This window comes from Ornithorhynchus anatinus, chromosome 8 (genome assembly GCF_004115215.2).
Source record: "Ornithorhynchus anatinus isolate Pmale09 chromosome 8, mOrnAna1.pri.v4, whole genome shotgun sequence".
NCBI classification, from domain to species: Eukaryota; Metazoa; Chordata; class Mammalia; order Monotremata; family Ornithorhynchidae; genus Ornithorhynchus; species Ornithorhynchus anatinus.
This window is the reverse complement of record NC_041735.1, coordinates 38230024-38245238: the sequence shown is the minus strand read 5'-3', so window position 1 is coordinate 38245238 and position 15215 is coordinate 38230024. Positions and strand designations below refer to the sequence as shown.

The 15215-nt window shown below is 44.5% G+C and overlaps 1 protein-coding gene across 4 annotated transcripts in view; it reads left to right on the top strand.

The window, feature by feature from the left end:
• FYCO1 (FYVE and coiled-coil domain autophagy adaptor 1) overlaps positions 1-15215 on the top strand; it is a 97843-nt gene that overhangs the window by 45557 nt on the left and 37071 nt on the right. For 2 of the 4 annotated variants that reach the window (XM_007666147.3, XM_007666148.4), the window contains exons 13-14: positions 1504-1709; positions 3463-3607. The exons of 1 other annotated variant lie outside the window; for it this stretch is intronic. In XM_007666147.3, coding sequence (XP_007664337.2) covers positions 1504-1709; positions 3463-3607 — 351 coding nt within the window. The remainder of the gene's footprint in view (positions 1-1503; positions 1710-3462; positions 3608-15215) is intronic. One more of the 4 variants, XM_007666150.3, reaches the window with a different exon arrangement.

Below are 15215 nucleotides of genomic sequence, written 5' to 3'. Positions count from 1 at the left end.
TGTCTCCCATAAGCCCTTACCCTCAGACTTATGTCCCAGTGTCAATAAAACATACTTTTCCCCCCCGCAGTCGTTGGTGTCTGAAGGACAGCTGTACTCTATTCAAGTGAAACTAGCAAACGCTCATTATTTTGCTGATCTAGTCCTTCCCACTCCCCTCACCTTAATGGGAGAAGAGCCCATCGTAAATCCCAATGAATTTAGGGTAGGAAAAGGAGAGGGAGCATGTTTTCCTGCCATCCTCTCTTTCCCAGCAGAGTTCAAGGGTGTTAAGTGACATCTTTACCCAGGATGTCTCTGCTGGGATGCCTGTGGGCCTCATCAACTCTGCTGAGCACTTGTTGGGTGCGGTGTTTACATGGAAACAGTCAACCGAAAGGGTAGCCATGAAGAGTTTACAGTCTAACGGAGGAGACAGGGCTGGTGAAATATACAACAGGTGCAAGAGTCAGAGCCCGCCACAGCTACAGATGACAAAAACAAAAGGAGATATTTAAATTAAAGAAAATTAAAACATGCAGCTGCTAAGGTGGATGTTGGGTTGGTGTTATCAGGAAGGCGAAGGGATCAATCAGGGCGTACTTCTTGGAGGAGTGGCTTTTTAGGTGAGGGAGTTCCAGGCAGGGGGAAAGGTTACACGATGGGCTGTTCATGGGAGAGACCTGAGCCAGGTATTGTTAAAAGGTTAGCGTGAGAGGAATGAAGGGTGTGAACTGGGTCGTAGCAAGAGAAGAGAGTGGGTAACTGGTAAGAGGGTGTCACCTGTGAGAGAACCTGCAGGCAAATATTTAGAAGCTTTGCTTTGTGAAGAGAAATGGATAGCCATTGGAGGGTTTTGAGGATGGGAGACATATGTCTAAATAGCGAATCTAGATTAGCTCATCGTCAGTGGTATTTATTGAGCGCGTAGTCTGTGTAGAGCATTGGACCGTATAGGACAACAGAGTTGGTAGACACGTTCCCTCCCCGCAGCGAGCCTACAGTCTAGAGATTGAAGCGGGGAGAAGAAGTTTGAGTTCTGGAGACCATTAAGGAGCCTGCTCCAGTAAGCTAGACAGGAGGTGATTAAGAGGTGTAGTCGTTAAGGATGGTGGTCATGCAAGTGATCAATCAAGGGTTGAATGCGTGCAGTGTTCTAGAAGAAGACCACATCTGAACTGATTATCTTGTGTGGCGTGTTTAGCACGGTACTTGACGCATAGAAAGGGCTTAAGAATATCCAAACCAGACGCAGTAGAATCTGGAGACTGAATCTGGCCGTGGGGCCTGCACTCCCCATGATTCTGCCATTAGGGTGGTGGCTGTTGCCTCTGTCTGAGAGCTTTTTAGCACGGTTTAAAGAACCACAAGGAAGAGGTGCGAGGAGGATCAGTACAAACAACTACTGCCTTGAGAGAATCAGGGAGGAGCCTCTCCTTGGATCCTGAGTTTGCATTGCTGTAGCCTCAAGTCTGGGACAGGATTCGGGCCCGTTATCATTCCTTGAATGCTTTTCATCATCAGGATCTGTGGCCGTATTTTCTGCTATTACTGCTGTAACAATTATGTCATGACCAAACACAGCGGCAAGAAGGAACGCTGCTGCCGGGCCTGCTTCAAGAAGCTCACCGAAGGCACCGGATCCCCCGATGGATCTAGTCTGAGCACCCAGGAAGAGGTCCCTTCTGCGATACCCCAGACTCCAGGGGATCAGACCCCTGGAGTAACAGGTCAGACTCTTCCCCCCGCCTCTTCATCCTCCAGTATACCACTCTCCATCTCTCCACGCTTTGTCCTTCGACCACTGTCTGGTTAATCAGTGCTTGGCACTAAGCCTCTTTAGTTCTTCAGTTGGAGCTACTTTGCATTCATTTTCGAAACCTTGCTTGAATGTACTGCGTGTCTTCTCACGGGAGACCCGGATCTGTCCTCCCGGAGTGAGTGTAGCCCAAACATTTTAGGCAGAGATTCCGGGTTGCAGAAGAGCTAGTGAGGTCTAGCAGGGGAGGAAGTTGTTCGGTTTCCTACTGTCTAACACATAGTGTCACAGAGCTGAATAGGACTGGTGAGAGCACTAGAGAAGCAAGTGCACTGGAGAAGCACAGAGGAAGCATACTTGGCCCGGAACCCAGAGGCAGGTCATGCAAAAACACCCTCTCGTAGAAACTTGGTCACGTCCTGGCCTGCTTCACTTCTAGAAGATGACAAAATTGACCCCAAGCAGACTGGTGAATTATTTATTAAAGCATGAAACCGATGCCTACATTCATCTCTGCCTGCCTGCACAATATCTGATAGGATTATATACATTTTAGAGAGAAAATTTGAGAGAAAGAGCTGGCGGAGCCAAAAGGGGAATGGAGAGGAGCCCACCTCATCAGCAAACAAGTCCTTTGTTATTTAATAGACTGTGCGGTGAGCAGACATTATCCATGAAGAGACAAAATCGAACCGTCCTACGGTGAAAGGGAAAATGCCCCTAAAATGAAAGAACTTATAAAATCTTTCTCATCTTTTGAAGTGGATAAACCACTCTCTAACTTCCTTGAAAAAAATCTGCTCTGCATCTGACCTGTGTTTGTCTATTTGGTTATTTACACCTTGATAGCGGGAATGATTTTTTTAGCCTGATTAGCCACAGGGGCTAGTACAGTATCATTTGCATGCAAACTGTGAACTAAAACATGCAAGGTCATAACCAAATTGAAAGACATGATGCCTTGTAGCATGCACTTTAATCCACATGGCAGGCATAAACATTTTCCCCAAGCTTTTTTCATATTTATTTCCTACCGCCTGTTTTTTTTGTGTTTTTTTTTTTAAGGCCAGACTTAGTTTCTTCCAGACCATGAGCCTGTGGACCCAAGCTGATTTCCGCTGATTCCTATGGGTTACTAACTGCGATATCATTTTCACAGTTTGTTTCTGCAGGTCAGCTGACGACATCGGGGTTAGTCCCACATGCAGAGGTTTATTTTTGTTAATCTCTAAAGAAGGCCAAAAGAGGCCAAAGGTTTTGGGTTGCAGCATATGTGGGTAAACTGGAAACCCTCTTTCAAAGAGTTGGTGTTGGCATCAGCTCAGAGGTTAACATTGGTATCTTTGATTTTGCAGACCCTTTACATTAACTTGTTACTTTTTAGGGTTCTTTTAAGGGAAAGTTGCTTTGGTTTTTGGTTTCTTTGAAAGAATTTCCAGACTATAGGACTTCATTTAAAATGCAAGCATCTACAAGCAGTCAGATTTGGGAAGCTGTCTACGTCTTGAAGTTTATCATGCAAAGCACCCAAGGACCTTTAATTATGAAACCGGTACACGTCTTCTTGACTCTTGTATTACGTGACCCTGAGTCAAACTGAGAATTAGTGTGCGGTCCTGTCTTCTGTCAGCTTCTGTCTTCTGTCACAGGCCTCTATGCCGCATCTCGTCATAGGCCCCCTCATGCTGACTGTAATTTGCCTTTTGATCTCTTCTGTGATGCAGTTACAAATGCTGACTTCAAACCTCCAGACGATGCTGTGTTTGATATTATCACAGATGAGGAATTGTGTCAGGTGCAAGATTCTGGCTACCATCTGCCTGAAACCCCCACTGAAACTGACTCACTGGACCAGAGCATGATGGAACAGTGAGTACACATTGCTCGAGTTATCTGAGCAATCATCCCATTTTTATTTCCTGGAGCCTTCTGTCTGCAGAATACAGAATTGAGGGCACCAGCCTGAAGGTTTTTCCATTATTCCTCGCTGGGAAATAACACCTGGGGAGGCCTCCATGGAGTTAGGGATGTTAAGACGTTCAGGAGAGGTTTAGGTACTTCATTTTTCCATCCGACAGATTCATAGATGATAGGATACTTTTGACAGAGTAGCCATAAACACGAGGAAGGCGGGCAATCATCACTCTGTTTCTCCAAAGATCATTTGGTGGTACTGACAGGGACAGAGTAGAGGGCTGGGCGGACCACTGGTCTGGCCCAGAATGACATGGTTAAGGTGCTTATGGGAATTCTTTTGTGTATCTTGGAAATGCCAACGGTAGCGGGAGAAAGGGAGACGGGTCACTGGTGAGGCTGTTTTCCTGAGAGTATCTGTAAAATCAGATGGAGATCCCAGAGCTTTACACTAGGCTTCATAAGTGTCCAAGCAATTCTGGCTATTGCAGTATGCCTCAAGGTATCTCTGCCATCTTTCTGCAGCCATTAATCACAGCCCATTTTAATCATAATTACTACCTAGCTTTGTGTCTGAAATGTGACCACCACAAGCAAGTTGGCAAATATTTAATACGCGCTTTTGTGGAATCTTGGGTCAGTGGCCGGGGGCTCTTCGTTGAACAGCCTGAATCTACAGATCCAACTGGAAAGGTATACCGTGTAGACTGAAATTTACAATTAGCTGATGCTGCCCATTTCTTTAACATAAATAGTAAGCAAGCTGGTTTTCAAGGAAACGATCGGGAACTTGGCAACTCGGCAGACACTGCATTAGGATCACGAAGACCCTCCGTGAATCTTCCTTACGATTGGCCTAAAAGGCCAATTTTTGGGGGTGATACCAGCTTGCCCGGAGTTGGGGCAATCCCAAGTTCAGGGTAAATAATGGACTGGGAGGCCAGGAACAGGGTGGTGGAAAAGCTTCCTCTGTGTCTGTCAAGCAAACGTGCTCATATTGGGGGTGAGCTTAGAGCTCACCTGCTGCTCGGAAGCAGCGTGACCTAGTGGATAGAGCACAGGCCTGGGAGCCAGATGGACCTGGGTTCTGATTCTTGCTCTGCCACTTGTCTGCCTTGTGACCTTGGGCAAGTCACTTAACTTTTCTGTGCCTCAGTTGCCTCATTGGTAAAATGGGGATTAAGACTGGAAACCCCATGTGGGATAGGGACTGTGACCAACCTGATTACCTTGTATCTATCCTAGCGCTTAGAACAGTGCCTAGAACATAGTAAGCACTTAACAAATACCATTAAAAAAGAGATCAGACTAGTCCTGGGCGTGGTTTGCACAGATATGAAAGTGCTAACATTGGGTTGGTGTTTAAGAGTTTGGTCAGCACTGTGGCCTAAATCGTACCTTCAGAGGGATAATAAATCTTCCCAAACATGCTCATCTTGTGAGATACAGTCTCTTTGATTTTCTGTGATGGTTCAGGGCCTTAGCGGTGAACTTTGCCCCCGATATCCAGTTTCTCCTGTTATCTCGAAGTGGAGTTGTGTCCCAGTCCCTCCCCAGTAAGCGACCCTCTATAACTGGCTTGTATGAATTCAAGAGAGGCTCGTGCTTAGAATTATTTTTTTTTCCTCAGTAAAAATTCTTGTTCCCAAAGACTTAATGCTTCTTTTGACCAAATTTTTGCATTTATATCCATTCAGTGTTCCCATGCCTTTCCCTGGGAGTGTTACTACATTGTGACTGCCCTGTTGGTTTATGGTTGGGTGCAAAATGAACCCAAAATGGTCTTCTGTAAATACAACAGTGGTATTTACTGAGCGCTGTCGTGTGCAGAGCACAGTACTAAACACTTGGGAGAGTACACTGCAGTAGAGTTATCGATCTGTATCTATGATGAGCCTCTTCTACAAAGTGGGAAGCAGAAACCATCCTTACTAGAATGATGAACTAACTATGGGACTCCCTGTTAGTACCGGAAAATATCGTTTAACGTAGAGCAACCTGCAACTTGGACAAGTCATTATTCTGCCAACCTCCCCTTCAATTAAGCATTAGAATTTTTTAAAATTATGTATCTGGAAGAAACACCAGTAGCCAGAGGAAATGCAACTTTTGCCAGGAATCCCCGAAAAGGGTTATATGAGAAGTAAGCAGCACAAAGATGAGAAGTCAGAATACTTGCTGAATAGTGGAAAACAGCTCCCTTAAATAAACACTTGATTCTCAGAGTAAATAGGAGGGATAAAGTTGATTTAAGTACTTGCAAGCGATTCCCAAATCTGTATATCTGGCCCTGATCTCTCCTTCTCAGCAGTCACACATTTCCTCCTGATTTCAAGACATCTCTACTTGGATGTCTTGCTCACACCTCAAGCTTAATATGTCCAAAACAGGACTCCTCATCTTCCCACTCAAACCCTGTCCTCCCCCTGAGTTTCCCACACTGTAGACAACATCCTCCTTGTTTCACTTGTTTCACCTGTAACCTTGGCAATATCCTTGATTCATCTCTCTCATTCAACCCACATTATCAAAATGTCACCAGATCCTGTCAGTTCTACCTTCACAACCACTCTAGGATCTGCTTTTCCTCTCCACACTGCTGCCAGGATGATGGTCCAAGCGTTTACCAGCCATCTTGCTGAGCTCCTTGCCTCCTGTCTCTTCCCCACTCCTGTCCATATCTCACTCTGCGGCCCATTTTTCTAAAATACAGTCTACATCTCCCCACTCTTCAAAAACCTCCATTTACCTCCACATCAAACAGTAACTCCTTACCATCAACTTGAGGCAGCCAATCAGCTCTCCCTGTCCTATTTTACCTCAGGGATATAGGACAACCCACTCTGCACCATCTGCTCCTCTAATGTCAACCTCCTCACTGTTCCACAGTCTCATCTTTATCACCAGCGAACCCTTGTGTGTGTCCTCCCTCTGGCTTGGAACTTCCTCTCTTTGGCATTCTCCCCATCTTCAGAGTTCTACTAAAGTCACACTTTCTTCAAAAGTGAGCCATCATTTCCCATATTCACCTCTGCACTTCAAATTGCATCCCTTAAGCACTGGATATTCACTCCATGCACAGCCCCACAGCGCTCTTGTACATCTCTACTTCCTGTGAATGACCGTCTCCCCCTCTATTCACTGAAAGCTTCTTGTGCCTAAGGATCGTGTCGATCAACCCTGTCGCGTTGTACCCTCCTAAGCACTGAGCACGGTGCTCAGCACGAAATAAGTCTTCAATAAATATCATTGATTTCAATAGATTTGTTCAAAAGTTTACTCAGCTAGCTCATATATAAAGATAAATATATGCTAAAGTCAAACATGTACAGAAGTAAACATTCACTGACACGTTCAGAATCCCCTTTTTGTCTACTGACCCGCCCAACCGTAGCAAAGGCTTTAAGGCACTCAATTTATATGCTGTCTCTCTCTGTTATTCTCTCTTCTTTTGCTCTCTCTCGCACAATCCACTCTCTTCTTTCACAACACCTCAGCTCATGCTCTCAGTTCCTCTCCAGATAACTTACTCAATCTCATCTCTCCCACTGCTGAACTCTTGCTCCCTTCCTCTTCCCTGCCTGGAACTCCCTTCCGCTTCACATTCTACAGCTCTCCCCATCTTCAGATCCCTTCTGAAATCACATCTCCTCCTGGAAGGCTTCTCCAGCTCATTTACAATCTCTCTAGTTGATATCCCGTCAACTGACACTTCGGCCCTTCTGCCCTACCTCAGCACTTGTGAACTCACAACCTCCTGAACATATGTTAAGTACTTATTTATGCACCACCTCATGTACATATCCCTTTTTCCTGTCTCCTCCTATCTGCAAATCATTTTACTATCTCTTTTCCCTACTGGATCATAAATGACTTGAGGATAGGAATAATAATAATAATGAATAATTCTGGTATTATGGTATTAAGTGCGTGGTAGGCACTCTTCTAAATTCTAAGGTTCTAAATGGAAGGGAGAGCAGATTTTGAATTCTCTGTTTTACTGATGAGGAAACTGAGGTAAAGATAACTTAAATGACTGGCCCAAGGTTACACAGCAGGTAAGTGGTGGAAGCAGAAATAGGCCGCACTGTTCCCTTCGTGTTTCCTCTCTGTTGCGCTCTCCCGAGCAGTTAGTGGAGTACTCTGTATACAGCAGGTGCTCAATAAATAATATTGATTAATTGCATTTTCCCCATCCACACCACTGTTGGCAGTGCTCTATTTTAAGGCCTGTGACTGTCAGCCATCCTGCTGGGGAAACACTTCACCTTTAGAAAAGCAAGGTCCAATTCTGACTCAGGAGCATCAGGGCCGTGACGGTGGTGAACTAGGTGTTGCCCGACCTTCCCAGGCTATCATTCGGCCCCTGAGGATTGGGCTGGTCACAGAGAGAGGGAGCCAGGCTCCCGGTGGCCTCGTTTTCTTTGCAGGCTTCTGGCTGTCATTGGCCTCCGGGCCAACATCCTAGGGAACCCGTCGTCCTAGTCTTCAACTGTCACTGAAGTGCGGCGGGCCAGTTGTTTTCGTTTCGGATTTGGGGGAAAATCGGGGAGGGGAAGAAGTAAGCTTTATCAGGCTGCTCAATTTTTAGAAAAAAAACTAAGGAAGTACGGACTTGGAAAGAACTTCAGAATCACCTGGCAGAGATGGGACAGATATCATTTGGCTGAAGTGAAGGATAGGTAAGACGATACAGAGATTCTTGTCCACTCTCCGCAAATTCAAGGGGTACTAAATTAGTCTGTCAAAAACAGCCGCCCCTTTGCCTTTCACTAGGGTTGAGTTCTGAAGTGTAAAGTGAAATCATGACTTGCACTGTATTCAGGCCTCCAACACACACCGATACCATTCTTCTTTGGCCTCCTGCCTTTTAACAACACTCTAATCATAAAACACTGGACAGTCTTTTTGGTGGTTAGCATCTATTTCATACTTGCAAGTATGATGGAATGCCAGCCCACCATTTAGCAACCCAGAATGTTACTGGAGAAAACTGGCGGGGTTTAAGAAGGCCAGGGAATTGGTATAAAAAAAGACAAGATAGATATATACTTTTAAAATTTCTCAGCCTGCAAAAGTTTGCTATTTTACCCTTCCCCAGGAATGAATGTGTACAGTAAATGAAATCAGCATTTTTTTGAACTAGGAACCTGTGATGAATGATTATTTATCCTAGGTGAGGGACTGCAAAGAAGATAGTTCTAAGTTCCTCCCTTTAGGCCTAAGAGGGTGGATAGGGGATGGCACCTTTTTTTTTTTTCTGTCATGCTGCTTGACTGGATTTGGCAGGAATTGGGATAACGATCACACACTAATTTTTAGATTAAATTACAACAGGTTGGCGGGTATAGCTCTTCCCTAAATGCAGGGTATGGTCAACTTTGGCCACTGTCTGGAGAAGGGGAATTGCAAGAGTCAATCTGCAAGTATTAAGTTCACACAGGATGCAGAGTTTTTTGGTTTTTTTCTGGTCACTCTTCTCAGTAGAAGCCATCAGCCCTTCTGCTTTTGAAAAGAGAAGTTTACCTATGAGCCTGAGGCAGGCAGTAAATTACTTTTGTGTTTATCTCATTGTCAGAGTTCTCAGTGGCATCTTGTGATTTGGAGATTTTTCAGAGAAAGGGTAAATGGTTCTTCTTAGTGGTTTAGGTATGAAAACCAAGGGATAGACGACTTCTGTTTTTTTTAATGGCATTTTTTAAGCACTTACTATGTGTCAGTCACTGTACTAACTGATGGGCTAGATATAAACTAATCTGGTTAGACACAGTCAGTGTCCCAAATGGGGCTTAGAGTCTTAATCCCCATTTTCCAGAGGAGGAAACTGAGGTGCAGACAAGTTAAGGGATTTGCCCAAGGTCACGCAGCAGACAAGTAGCAGAGCCGGGATTAGAACATAGGAGAAGCAGCGTGGTTCAGTGGAAAGAGTCCGGGCTTGGGAGTCAGAGTTCATGGGTTCGAATCCCAGCTCTGCCACCTGTCAGCTGTGTGACTGTGGGCAAGTCACTTCACTTCTCTGTGCCTCAGTTCCCTCATCTGTAAAATGGGGATTAAGACTGTGAGCCTCACGTGGGACAACCTGATTACCCTGTATCTACCCCAGCGCTTAGAACAGTGCTCTGCACATAGTAAGCGCTTAACAAATACAAAAAAAGGTCCTTTTGACTCCCGGACCTGTGCTCTATCCACTATGCCATGCTTCTTCTCTACTACTTCATGAAGTCCCTTCCTACTCTGGGATTCTGTTACATAATAACAATAATAATGTTGGTATTTGTTAAGCCCTTACTATTTGCAGAGCACTGTTCTAAGCGCTGGGGTAGATACAGGATCATCAGGTTTTCCCACGTGAGGCTCACAGTTAATCCCCATTTTACAGATGAGGTAACTGAGGCACAGAGAAGTTAAGTGACTTGCCCACACACAGCTGACAAGTGGTAGAGCCGGAATTCGAACGCAAGACCTCTGACTCCCAAGCCCTGGCTCTTTCCACTGAGCCACGCTGCATCCGTCTCCCTCCCTAACAAGTGTTATAACACCGCATCTCAATGGCGTCCCTCATATTTGACTCAAGTTGTCTCAGGATATCTTGAAATGCAGTCCCAGAAGATTTTGTGGGAACTGGATTAAGGAGAACGAACACCAAAATTGACTCTGAGCTGAACAGATAGCCTCAATTTTGGACTTTCCCAGTTAGGGCTGTTGAGAAGGTCAGGTGTGTTGAGCTCCTTAGAGAAAAGCCTTTAGAGAAGCAGCGTGGCTTAGTGGCAAGAGCACGGGCTTGGGAATCAGAGTACGTGGGTTCTGATCGCGGCTCCGCCACTTGTCTGCAGTGTGACCTTAGGCAAGTCTCTTAGCTTCTCTGTGCCTCAGTTCCCTCATCTGTAAAATGAAGATTAAAAGTGTGAGCGCCACCTGATTACCCTGTATCCACCCCAGTGCTTAGAACAGTGCTTGGCACATAAAAAGCACGTAACAAATACCATAATTATTATTATTATCATTATAAATATCAGGTAGCTATCAGCATTAGGGGAAAGAGCACAAGCTGGTGAGCCAGGAGACCTTGATTCTAATCCTAGTTCAGCCGCTTGCTTCCTGTGTGACCTGGGGCGAGTCACTAAATTTCTCTGTGCCTCAATTTCCACATCTGGAAAATGGGGGATTAAATGCCTGTTCTCCCTCCTGCTGACACTGTGAGCCCTGTGTGGAAGAGGGACTTCTGTCTCGGACTTGATTATCTTGCATCTACCTTAGCGCTCAATACGGTAGTAAGTAATGTTAAATAGTAAGTACTTTACAGATATCACATTTATCACTCTGGGTTGTACCTAATACCCACCTCTGTAGTTATATCTGAAGGGATAAGAAGCGTAGAAGGTTGTTTTCAATTTAAATACCTGATTCTAAGGATTCCGAGTCGGTACATCTGTCATTTTCGTATACCCCACTTTCCCGCTGCGTCAGGCACCTAATACCCTACAGGTCTCCTTTGTTGATCAATCATCTGAATCCTTCTCCTTTGAATGTGGAAAAAACACTTGTCCCTGGTCATTTCAATGACAAAGGGTAGCTTTTTTACCCTGCTAGAGAAGAATCCCAAGGGAAAGGAAGGATTCACCTCGCCCCCTCCTACCTCACCTCTCTACTTTTCTTCTATAACCCAGCCCACACACTTCGCTCCTCCTATGCTAACCCTGTCACTATACCTCGATCTCATCTATCTTGCCGCCGACCTCTGGCCCCCATCCTGTCCCTGGCCTGGAACGCCCTCCCCCTTCATGTTTGACAGACAGTTACTTCAAAGCCTTAATGAAGGCACATCTCATCCAAGAGGCCTTCCCTGACCAAGCCCTCCTTTCCTCTTCTCCCGCACTCATTTCTGCCTCGCCATGACTTGCTCCCTTCATTCATCTGCCCTCCCAGCCCCACAGAACTTATGTACATATCTGTAATTTATTTATATTAATGTCTATCTCCCCCTCAAGCCTGTAAGCTCATTGTGGTCAGGGAATGTCTGTTTATTATTATCTTGTACTCTCCTAAGCATTTAGTACAGGGCTCTCCATGCAGTAAGTGCTCGATAAATATGATGACTGACTGCCTGGAAACAGTTTCATTAGCTTAGACGGAATTGTTGGAAGCTGGACGATATACCCTCCTCAGAGACTTCATCCCTGGGCTATGCCTGAGCAAAGTAGCCTCTTTCAGGACTGCGTTCTTATTTGGTAGGGGAAGGAGATAATCCCACTTCTTTCTCCTCATATAAGATCCCCCAAAACTGACCAAACTAATGCGAGTCTCTGCCAACGCACCATTTGACTTGACTTGGCATGTGTTTTGTGGTTCTGTCAGTGTTTGGATGTGAAAATTTGGTAAGTTTGGGTATATCGGCCACTCCTTTCCCAGGGTCATCTGCCCAGGTGCAGGTGGAATTGGACTGTGTGTCCTATAAAGTTGTATTTGCAGATTTGGTCCTACTTCCCTCCAAAATAAAGCATGTTTCAAAAGTGAACCAAAAAATTATCATAAGATTGGAGTTAGCTAAATTAAAGCAAATTAGCAATCATCTGAGCGGGACCTAAAAGGAATCATGTTGAAGATTTGAGAGAAATGAAAGAATTTGGGTTTGTGGCAAGAAGGCTCTCTGTGTGATTTAGACCACAGGTTTCTGGGTGGGCTTTTAATTAGCTGAATTCTAGACCGGTAGAAAGTGAAAAGTATTTTCAACGAAGTTCCTAACCAGAATCACTCAGAAGACAGAAATGAGTGAAACACTATGGTGACTAGTCAATCAATTGATGGTATTTATTGGGTTCTTGCTTTAACCCCAGTAGGTTGCTGCATAAATTTCTTGGGCAAAGGGAATTCAGATTCACGTCTAAAATTTCTTGGACTAACCTCAATATTGTTTACCTCTACTGCAGATATGGACAAAAAGACATGGTCATTGCTCTCTAGACGCTGTTATAGGGTCTCCCTTAGAGAGATGGAAATGTGTTTATTAGATCAATCAATCAATTATTGCTCTCTTCAGAATTTAAATTTATTAGTCAGGTTTAGAGAAGCAGTGTGTCCTACAGGATAGAGCGCCAGCTTGGCAGTCAGAAGCACCTGGGTTCTAATCCCGACTTCTCCACATGTCTGCTACGTGACCTTGGGCAAATCACTTTATTTTTCTGTTCCTTAGTTACCTTATCTATAAAATGGGGAATAAGACTGTGAGCCCTGTATGGGGCATGGATTATGTAATAATAATAATAATGTTGGTATTTGTTAAGCACTTATTATGCACAGAGCACTGTTCTAAGCGCTGGGGTAGATACAGTGTAATCAGGTTGTCCCACATGAGGCTCACAGTCTTAATCCCCATTTTACAGATGAGGTAATTGAGGCACAGAGAAGTTAAGTGACTTGCCCACAGTCACACAGTTGCCAAGTGGCAGAACCGGGATCCAACTTGACTAGCTTGTAGCTAACCCAGCGCTTAGTCCAGTGCCTGGTACATAGTAAACACTTAATAAGTACCTTAAAAAAACTGCAGTGTGGTTTAGTGGAAAGAGCACGCGCTTGGAAATCTGCGGTCAAGGGTTCTGATTTCGGCTCTGCCACTTATCAGCCTTGTGGCTTTGGGCAAGTCACTTAACTTCTCTGTGCCTCAGTTTACCTCATTTGTAAAATGGGGATTAAGTCTTTGAGCCCCAGGTAGGACAACCTGATTACCTTGTATCTGCCCCAGTGCTTAAAAAAGTGTTTGGTACATAGTAAGCAAATACCAAACAAATGCCATTATTATTATTATGTTTTCTGGCAACAGTCACTCACTGATGCATTCATTATTGTCTGTCTTCTGGCTCTAAAGTTGAACATAAGTAGAAAGCGTGATCATTTTTTTTTTAAATCCTGGGATTATGCTGAAAAAACAGGGACTTTCAGCATGTAATCTAATGGCAAGGAAAACTCACCTTTTGGTATTTAGACTTGTTGCATTAAGAAGACATTTGGGGCCAGTAAAACAGTCTGCTCTGTAAATTGATAAATTAGGAAGTTAGAGGAAAAAGTCAATTAATAGCATTTAGTGTGCACCTATTGTGTGCAAAGCATAGTTCTAAGTCTTCTAGCCGTATACAATCTGGGAGGCAAATACTAGAATAATCTACAGGTTGAAGGATGAAGGAAAAGTGGAGCTATATAGAGATGAGTGGGTACTTAAGTAGTAGGATAAATTCAGATGTACAGAATTGCTTTGGTAGCATGTGAATGCGTAAGTGTGTAGTGGTGCTGCAGTGATGAGGTGGTAGTTGTGGGGACATGACCTAGAGAGAAGAAAAATTAATCAGGGAAGGTCTCCTGGTGGAAATATTATTTCAGAAGGACTTTGAAGATGGGGAGAGCCACGGTCTGGAAGATTTGAAGGGGAAGGGAGTTCCTAGAAGGAGAAGGAATGGTGGCGGGAGGGAGAAAAATAAAGAAAGTGAGTAGGTTAAGCTTGAGAGGAATGAAGAGTGTGAGCTGAGGTGTTGAGAGAGAAGAGAGAGGGTAAATAGGGAGGAGAGCTGATTGAATGCCTAAAAGACAGTGGTCAGGAATGTCTGCTTGGTGTGGAGGGGGTTGGGTACCATTGAAGGATTTTGAAAGGAGGGCAAATATGTGCAAAACAACATTTTACAAAACTGCTCTGGACAGCAGAATTGAGGTATGGATTAGCGTGTGGAGAGACAGGGAGACTAGTGAGTAGTAGTCAGGTTGGGATATGACAAATGCCTGGACCAAGATGGTGGTCGTTTAAATAAAATAATAATAATAATGTTGGTATTTGTTAAGATCTTACTATGTGCCAAGCACTCTTCTAAGTGCAGGAAGAGATACAAGGGTAAGAGGTTGTTCCACGTGGGGCTCACAATTCTTGATCCCCATTTTCCAGATGAGGTAACTGAGGCCCAGTGAAGTGATTTTCCCCAAGTCACACAGCTGACGAGTGGCAGAGTTGGGATTAGAACCCACGACCTCTGACTCCCAAGCCGGAGTCTTGCCACTGAGCCACGCTACTTCTCTAGGAAGAGGTAGATCCTGGAAATGTGAAGGGAGCGGAGGTGACAAGATTTAGCAACTGACTAAAGTTTGGGGGTCAAAAGAAAGGAAGAAGTTAAAAAAAAAAGCCAATGTTGCAGGTTTCAGGCAAGAAGGAGGATGGAGATAAACTGGGGTTAGAAAATTAAGTGACTGAGGATTTGGGAGGGAAGGTGAGTTGTTTGACATATTGAGTTTGAGGTGGCAGCAGAGCATTCAGAGTATGATTTTGTGGAAGAGTTAGGGGAGAAAATATCAATTCCCATAATCAGTATTCACTGAGTACCTACCATGTGAAAGCATTAGTCTGGGTGTTCCGGAAACACATTAGAAGTAGAAACCACAGTCTCCACCCTCAAAGAGCTACATTTTTCCCAGCTCCCTTATGCTTAGGCATTAATCAGGCCTTAGTTGGAGTTTGCCTTCTTTATACTAGTCTGTCTTCTTTGCTATCAGAGCTTGATCCCATCTAACCTGTGAGAAAGGAGTAAGT